Genomic DNA, 9,140 nt, shown 5'->3' with positions numbered 1-9,140 from the left:
ACTGGACAGTGTCTATGCACCTTCTGGCCCCGGTCCTGGGTTCCTGTCCTGCTCACCCCCAAGCTCACTAGAAGGCCATCTTTTAAGCCTGTAAACTGAGGACCCTGATAGCTGGTTCCTAGGAAAGGTGGAGACACAAAGAAGAGCCTGGATGATGCTTCTGTGTGTTTCTTCCTCAAGGAACCTCAGGACCCCCTGCCCAAGGCTTCCCTCCTAATGGTTTCCCCTAGGGGTGGCGATGGTGTCCAGGACCATGCATGGCCCCCAGAGGGCGCCCGAGGATCGCAGTGGCCTGCCATGGGGGTCTAGGACTCTGGGTTGCTCCGGCTGCAGCCGCCTTGGGCTGGGTTGAGCTCCACTTGGCCCTGGCTCAGTCAGCCACAACCAGAGAGGAGAAGGGCTTCCTGTCTGCGTGCCTCCAGGGCTGGCGGGGGGTCCAGACCACATCGGGCTTCAGGACGGGAATTCACTAGCCCTTAAGGGGGCCTCTGAGGGGGGATCCATCTGTGGGCCGTGGGCAGAAGGGCGAGACCCTGGCCCTGGGCACTGGCTTCACTGGGGCCTCAGAAAACCCCCCACGCCTCAGCTTGGGGCCTGGGCACTGGTTTCTGCCAGTGTCTGGAAAACAAGGGGACCCCCAGAGCTCCAAGCCTGTTGGGGGTGGGGAAAGTCTTTTCTAGCACTCTGTCCTGGTCCTGCTGCTCCACCTCTGAAAAGGCTGGCTTATCTTCTAGATACCCAAAGAGGTGAGGTATCCAGTCACCCCATTCTGGTACCAGGTCTTCTCCCTGCCTACAACCCTCTATGGCTACCTATTACTCTGTTGATAAAATTCGAAGGGTCCTTGATACCTTTGCTTCTGCTGTCTGATTGGGGGTACTCTTCCACGGAGCTCCTCCCACCAGTTCTTTCTTGTCACCTGGGTCTCAGCTCCCACGTTTTTCCTCAGAGATCCCCTCGGCCCAGACCCTACCAGCACTGGCCCCTCCCCACCGGCTTTCTTCCCATGCACCCCAGTGCTACTCCTCAGTGAGCCTCACCAGAGCTCATGACCTTTCTTTTCTGCATTAGCTTGCCTGCCTCTGCTTCCTGGAGCAGACTGCCAGACCTGGGATGCTCACCACTGCACACAGCACAGGGCGAGTGCTCAGAAGCGTTTGCAGGAACCAATGAAGAAGCGAGTTAGTGGGTGAGTGTCTGGGCCTGTGTCTATCAGTAGGTGTGGGGGGCAGGGATCAGTCTCTGCCCACACAGTGCTCTGTGTGGACAGGGAGGGTCCCTCGGATGTGGGCCCTCAGCTAACTGCAGCGTCCCACCCGTCCAGCCCCACACCTGTGGTGGGAGCCCAGGGGCAGATGCTTACAAGCCAGCCCAAGTGCTAGGTGGCTGAGCCTTCTCTGCCAGGTCTGGGCTGGGCTGGAGAGGACAGGGCTGAGGTGGTCCCAGCCTGCAATTATAGCAGCCTCCCTCCTCCCTGGTTACAGTCCCCCCCTTGGGGACTGCACTGTGTTGAATTTGGAGGGAGATTTACAGCTTGTAACACATCTCCTCTTTATGCAAATGGAGGGAATCCATTTGGAGTCTGTCTGACCAGCACCTCCATCTGAACCTATGGGGCCTGGGCTGGGAGTGGGGAGGTGGCTGGTGCCCCCAGACAGCCACAGCTGTCTCCTGTCCAAGGCTACTGTCCAAGGCCTCTGGGCTGACCCTAAGTCCCCAGCATTGCAGCCCAAAGCTGGGGCCCAGTGGAGCCACATGTCTGTCCCCTCCCCCACTGACGGGTCATCTGAACTCAGCCCTCCCACTGCCCCCAGGAAGCAGAGGGCTCCTTGCTCCCTGTCCTGACTTCCTGCTGTCTTACCTCTCAGTGACCTGCTGTCTCTTGTCCTTGTGACAATACCCACAGTGCAGTAGCCCTGCATGGGTCCCATCCCTTCTGACCATTGCCAAGTCTTCTCCAAGGTGGCCAGCAAATTTACCTCAGCCCAGGATCTGTGTGCAGCACATTAGACCCTTGTCTGTGGTCTCTGCACAGGAATCAGTGACCCTGAAAGGGAGAGATGGAGGCCAGGGGGCACTGGAGGCAACAAAACTTCAGGGCTGTGCCCTGTCCAGTGGACTTCTGCCCTCTGGTCACAGAGGTGGCATCTGCAGAGCTCACTTCTGTAACCACTGCTCTCCTGGGTGTACCATCTCTCTATCTAGCCCATCCATCAGCCCTGAAGGGGCATCCCATGGGAGGGGACAGAGGCCAGAGAGGCAAAGTGCCCAGCCCATGGCCAGGCCAGGCCTCATGGCCCCCATCCTCTCCTCCTACCACCTTGTCCTGAGCTCTAAAGCCAGGAAGAAGCCCTAACCCAACCTCACTCCCTGCACAGGGCACTTGGCACATAAAGGATCCTCCAACAGCACACTGGGCAGCCCAACCAGCTGGGCCAGCAGGGGCAGGTTAGGTCCAACAGAGGAGGGCTTAGCAATGCCTGAGACCTGTGGTCTGTGTATGGACCCCACACATGTCTATGTAAACTGTGTCCACTCCCTATACATGGAATACACAGGGCCGGTGGCCATTCTGGAGCCATCCAGGACCCCAGGTCCCCAGAAATGGGGACAATGATAATGAGCACCTTGGAGGGCTTGTGAGAACCCACCAGGGGACCAGACAGACCCTGATCAAGAGTGGAACACAAGGGCCTGTGTGTGCTGAGTATGTCAGTGTAGACATGCTGTGTAGTGTAGACTGTGCTGCACCCACTGTGAGAGTCTGCAGAGTATAGGACTGGGGGGCTGGCTCTGAGGGGCAGCTGTAGCTGTAGGGTATGGGCATCAGGGTGGAGGAGCACAGCTTCCCCCCCCCCCCCAGTCTGGGGCAAAGGCAGAGTTATGCTCCTGCAGTGTGGACACTTGTGGGCCATCCACCTGCCCCTACCCAGCCTTTCCTTGGACCCACTTGGCCACACAACATCGACTTACTGAGCAAATTCCATGTGCCAGGCCCTGTGGCAGGTGCAGGGAGACACAGATAACGGATAAGGAAAGAGATGAGAAATAAGGAATGTAAGTTACTCAAATGGCTAGGAAGAAAAATATAGGTAGGGAGAAAAAAAGGGTGGAGTGTATTAGATTTATTTGTTTGTTTACTTTACTTTTTTTTTGTTTTAGTGAAACAGAATCTTCCTGTTTAGTTCAGATTGGCCTTGAACTCACTATGTGGTCTTGAACTTGCGGCGATCCACCTGCCTCAGCCTCCCAATAATTGGAATTATCGATGCATCACCACGCCTAGTTTGGAGCCTGTTGATTGAAAAAGAGCTCATCGGGAAGGTAAGATTTCTGTAAATAACTGAAGGAAGAGTGGTTTGCGTGCCGGTCTGTCATACACTCCCTCACCTACCTACACATTCATTAGTCCCACGCTTACCTTCTTACCCAGAACCGTGCATTTATTTATCACCCATCCATGCATGTATCTGTCTACCTGTGTATCATCAGCCTATCCACCCGCTCATCCATCCACGTGTCCATCCACCTATTATCCATTCATCCATCCATCTACCCATCTACCCACCCACTCATCCATCGTCCATCCACCCACCCATCCACTCACCCATCCATCCATCCACCCACCCACTCATCCATCCATCCATCCATCCACCCATCCATCCATCCACCCCCCATCCACCCACCCATCCATCCATCCACCCACTCATCCACCCATCCATCCATCCACCCACTCATCCACCCATCCATCCATCCATTCACCCACCCACTCATCCATCCATCCATCCATCTACCCACCCATCCACCCACCCACCCATCCATCCATCCACCTATCCATCCATCCATCCATCCATCCATCCACCCATCCACCCACCCATCCATCCATCCACCCACCCATCCACCCACCCACTCATCCATCCATCCACCCATGTACCCATCTACCCATCCACCCATCCATTCATCAATCTATCTCCCAGTCACTGTCCACTCTCTCGATACTCAGCAGTCACTACCTCTCCTCAGTGCCTGAATGCACAGAGATGAACTGGTCAGTGCCCATCTCACGATGCCATCACGCTGGAAACAGGGCTTTCTTTCACAGCTCTGGGCAGCTGTGGGGTTGGGGGTTGTCAAAGCAACCTACATGGCATGTAAGGTTCGTATGGCTCATGGACAAGATCACTATTTGGGCTGGAGGTCTTGCTTTATACTTCTCTGTCCCTTCCTTGTGACCAAGTGTGGCTAGGAATTCAGTTGGCACCTAATAACTGAATGGCCGACTGAGTAGTCTCCCCCTTCTCCTTCTCTATTTATCCCCGAGTCTTTGGCTATGTCACCCTGAGCTGATGAGGTCAGGGGACACACCTCACTCCTTCATTAACTCCGAGTGGCCATGGGCTGTGCCAAATCCTGCTGCCCACCAATGAGCAGGCCTGTTGCATTTCCTGTTCCACCCGCCACTGGCCCACACTCCCTACCCTCAGCATCTACCTTACCAGTCATGCCCTGCCCAGCCCTTAACCTCACCTGTGCATTTGGCCAGCCACCTTCCTCTCTGCTCCCACCTCTCAGCCCTGCTGGCTGCCTCCTCCCCAGCTCCTTGGAGCTTGTAGGGAGCTCACAGCAACCCCCAAAACTGCCTCCCACCTGCCTCAGTGGCCCCAGAGCAGGCTGCTATGTAGTTGGGGCAGGTTCTCCAAGAGCCTTCACTTGTCCTCTTGCTGGCTCCAGGACAGCCTAGGGGGCCTCCAAGGGCCTCCTCAGGGTTTAGGGTGCTATTAGCATAATTTTTTTATGATGGAAACATACACAAAAGCAAAGGGCACAGTATAATGAATGAATTCACCATTGGGCTTCAACAATCCTCGAATCACACGCAGTTTTGTTTAATCACCAGTTGCCTCCCCACTCCCTGCCAGTTATTCTGAAGCAATTTCCATCTATTACACAGTTCTGTCCACACATTCTTCAATGGGTACCTCTGACAGGCATGGCATTTTTACCTTGAAGTTTGCACAGGGAAGGTGCATTTCCACTAGCCACTGAGCAAGGTCTCAGTCTCTATGAATGTAGGGTTTTTAAAAGATCCTGGACAGGTGTAATTCTAATGCTTTTTGATGCTCAAGTCATTCTGCTCTGGATCAGATCCTTTTCAGTGAACAGCTAGGAAATAATTTTAATACAAAATAGTTGATGAGTTTGTGCTACTATTTCTTAATTCAGATTTAAGGATTGGCTTCTCTTTTTTTAAATGTTTGTATCATGATCTTGTTTCTCTTATCTGGATATCTTGGTTCCTAAGAAACAACAACATAATAATACAACCAACACTGTATCTGTGGGTTCTGCAGCCACAAATTCAACCAACCCCTGATGGAAATATTTGAAAAACAAATGGTATCCGTACTGACTGTGCATGTACAGACCTTCTCTTGTCATTATGCCCTAAGCGATACAGTATAAGAACTATTTGCATAGCATTTACATCGTATTAGGTATTATAAATAATCCAGAGATACAGGAGAATGTACATAGGTTCTATGCAAATACTACACTATTTTATTTAACATCCTGAGGATTTTGGGATTAACAAAGTGTATCGGGACCCATCCTCTGAGGATTCCAAGGGACAAATGCACTAATATTAGTAAGAGTATGATTCTTCAGCTTCCTTTTGTCATTTGAATATTAGTGATACCATTAATCACATGTGCCATTATGTGGCTCCACAGCATAATTAAATCAACTGAAGGACACCGTGGTTGCTTTTGGTATCCTGCTAATTCAAGTAGTGTTGCAACGCATAACCCTAAGTATATTATTTTTTATTTTTCTTGCTTATCTCTGGATTAGTTCCTAGCAATGGGATTTCCAGGTCAAACAGTACCTGTACTGTTGCTTGCTGTATTGCCAGAATTCCCTTCCCACGGATGACAAGGAGAGCACCTGCTGCCTTGGCTTCTCCTGCAGTCTGTGCCCTCAAACTTCTGAAGTTTTGCCAATCAGATAGGCAAGCATGGTATCAGGGTGTACTTATAATTTGCATTTTTCTTGTGAGTGAGGTTGAGTATTTTTTTCATAAGTGCAAAGGCCACAAACTTCTTTTTCTGTGCACTTTTCATATCTTTTGCCCACTTTCCCAGAAGGCTGATATTTCCTTCTTTTAGATGTTCTTTATATATCAGCCATACTAATCCTATGTTTGCAATAAACATTGCAAATATTTTCCCAGATTGCCTCTTATCTTTGCCAATGGTGGGGTTCTTTTCTTTTTTTGTTCTTTTATCTACTGATTCTGGATTTCAAAAAGTATTTGTAAGCCTTTTCCCTGTCCACAGGTTGTCAAGGAATTCACCCCACATTTTTGGAAACAAAGTCTCATTACATTGTTCAGTCTCATCTTGATCTATGTAGCTCAGGCTGTCCTTGAATTCAGTGATCCTCCTGCTTCAGCCACCTGTGTGTTGGAACTGCAGGTGTGTGCCACCATTCGTGGTTTCCATTCCTTTTTATAGAATTGCATGGTTTCATCTCAGCCTTTTCACTGAAACCCCAGACTCATTTGGAAATTTACTCCGGTGTGTAGTGTGAGAAGTGGGCCTGGCCTAACCTTCGTCTTGCTTTCTCTATCTGTCCGGTTGTCCTAACACTGTTTACTTACTGAATGCTCATCATCTTTCTGCTGCCCTGAAGGTGTAGCCACTGGTCACTCATGCATGTAATTCCCCCCAAAGGGTTTACTGAATGCCTATTATGTGTCTTTCAGTGGTAGTGTGGCCCTTCTCGGGGTTGCCCATGTTGGATTTAAGCGATGTGTCCCTACAAGTGTCCCTAGCTTGGTCCCGAGCCTCCCTTGTCCATTAGTCGTGAATCTATGACACATGGACTGCAGCAGGCTGTTTGAATCACTGAAAACCAAAAGATTCACCATCCTCCTTCACCCCCACCCCCACACAACAGGCTGGGACTACTGTGTCTTGCTGTGGGCAGCACCACTACATATCAGAGCCCGGGGCCGGTGGCCCAGGACCAGGAACTGAACTCAACTCCCCACCCCTGAGACTTCCTGGTGTGAACACATTACAGGGGCCAGCCCAGCATGCCCAGTGAAGACCTGCAATCAGTGCATGAGTAACCAGCCCCACCAGGCTCTCCCTGAACACAGCAGTGATTCTGTCCCCTCTCAGCCAGAGAGGAGTGAGGTGAATGTCATGTAGGCGAGTCTTTTCTGTTTGCTGCTACTCCCAAACACCAGTGCAACTTGGAGTAATGGGGAACTAGCCTAAATCTTCACACCCCATTACTCACTCCTGCACTTCTCTCTCCCAGCTGGGGAAACCTCAGGGTACAGCCAGCCTAGTTCTGGAGCAAAGAGGATGAAGTATTCATTCTCAGTTCCTGGGCAGATGCAAACAATTCTCCCTTGACCTGCCCAGGTGGCTCTGCTCAACATGCCCAGCAACTCTGCAGGCTCCTACAGGGCTGTGCAGGACCATCACTAGACGACCCTTTCTCCCTTTCCCAGTTTCAGGGGACTAGGACCAGTGGGAAGCGACTGGAATTCATTCCCTACTAGCAGCGTGCACCCGGGGGAGGCTAGAGCCTTCCACATAGCCTTTTACTTTTGCCTGGATGGTCTGTGCGTGCCGCAGGGGGCCCTTTTTCTCTCTTGCTTCTTACTCTGTCCCCAGAGGGGCTTGAACGATGAAGTTGGTGCCCACATCCTATCCCGCTCCGACTGCACAGTTAGACTGCCAGCTTGGAGCTTTCCTCTGAGGCTTGGCTCCCCAGGAGTTGGGCAGAACAGGTAGGTGTGAGTAGGGGCAAGCACGTGCACGCGAACAAGGTAGAACAGGTGGGCGCCAGCCCCCAAAGGGCAAGCAGGTGGGCGGGGGTGAGGGTAGGACCAAGCCAGTGACCAGAGCTAGGCCTGCAGGTGGGAGCGGATGGCGGCTCCCAAAGCGCTCTGGGCGGCTGGGGGCGGGGCGCAGATCGGGGCGGGGCCTGCCATCCCTTGGGGACCGGCTATTGAGATCCGCCCCCTCCGGCCCCGCCCCCAGCCCCTCCCGCGGGGCTGGCATCCGCGGTAGCCTGCACTGTGCACGGGCGCCCGTCTTGGCCGCAGCTCGAGGTGCCACCACTCGGGTGTCGGCCCCTGTCAGGCTATGGCCGCGGCCTCCTCCCCGCCCAGGACGGAGAGGAAGCGCGGGGGCTGGGGCCGTCTGCTGGGCTCCCGGCGGGGCAGCGCCAGCTTGGCCAAGAAGTGCCCCTTCTCGCTGGAGCTGGCTGAGGGTGGCCCAGCGGGCGGCACACTTTACGCGCCTGTCGCGCCTCCAGGCGCCCTGAGTCCCGGGTCTCCCGCGCCCCCAGCGTCCCCCGCCGCGCCCCCTGCCGGGCTGGAGCTCGGCCCGCGGCCGCCGGTAAGCCTTGACCCGCGCGTCTCCATCTACAGCGCGCGCCGGCCGCTGCTCGCGCGCACCCACATCCAGGGCCGCGTCTACAACTTCCTCGAGCGCCCCACCGGCTGGAAGTGCTTCGTTTACCACTTTGCCGTGTGAGTATCGCCGCGAGGCAAGGGCGAGCACCTGCTGCAGCTGCGACAGAGGTCAGGAGGGTTTCATGGGAACATCAGCGACTACACTGGCGCTTCTCGCTAGAAGTTCAGGGACGCTGCTGTGGCTGGGATGGGAAACTGTCCGTAGGTCCTGCCCAGACATGTGGAGGGGGACATAGTTGGGGAAGGGCTGCCCCGGCCTACAAGTTGGCTCCCCCCCCTCCCTGGAGGGGAATCCAGGTGGTAATCCTTTTGGGAAGAGAAGAGAGCTGGCTGAGCTTGCCCTTGGGTGCTGTAGCAGGAGCCCCAGAAGTGGAGGGTCACCAGGCAGAGACTGGAGGACTCTTTAGGACAGGGATCTGTCCAGGGCAAGGTGACAGGTGCGCTTGTGTTCCCTGAGGGGTCAGCAGGGCATAGAGAGTTCTTTGGTGTGTGTTAACCGAGGTGGTGAAAACCTGGGCCTTGCAGAGAGTGGGGGGTCACTTCAGACGTCCGGCAAAGGCAGCTGTGTTCCAGGACCAGGTGCAGTGTAGCACCCAGCCTGCGCTGCCATCAGGTGGTTCCCATTCCCAAAGGTGTGCCTGAG

The 9,140-nt window shown here is 53.9% G+C and overlaps 1 protein-coding gene and 1 long non-coding RNA gene across 12 annotated transcripts in view; both read left to right on the top strand.

Annotated features, from left to right (window-relative positions):
- Positions 1–338: 338 nt before the first annotated feature.
- LOC134471193 (uncharacterized) lies at positions 339–3,318 on the top strand. The gene is made up of 3 exons (XR_010040502.1): positions 339–746; positions 1,072–1,189; positions 3,163–3,318. It is a non-coding gene; the product is annotated as an uncharacterized LOC134471193 (long non-coding RNA).
- A 4,746-nt stretch (positions 3,319–8,064) lies between these two features.
- Kcnq1 (potassium voltage-gated channel subfamily Q member 1) overlaps positions 8,065–9,140 on the top strand; it is a 314,775-nt gene continuing 313,699 nt past the window's right edge. For 3 of the 11 annotated variants that reach the window (XM_013150646.2, XM_013150648.3, XM_063227101.1), the window contains exon 1: positions 8,069–8,554. In XM_013150646.2, coding sequence (XP_013006100.1) covers positions 8,166–8,554 — 389 coding nt within the window. In that variant the 5' untranslated portion in view covers positions 8,069–8,165. 11 annotated transcript variants of the gene reach the window in all.

This window comes from Cavia porcellus, unplaced genomic scaffold, assembly GCF_034190915.1.
Source record: "Cavia porcellus strain 051 isolate PalLab524CR breed Dunkin Hartley unplaced genomic scaffold, mCavPor4.1 scaffold_17, whole genome shotgun sequence".
NCBI classification, from domain to species: Eukaryota; Metazoa; Chordata; class Mammalia; order Rodentia; family Caviidae; genus Cavia; species Cavia porcellus.
Note: the sequence above shows the minus strand (reverse complement) of the source record. Positions and strands in the feature narration are given on the sequence as shown.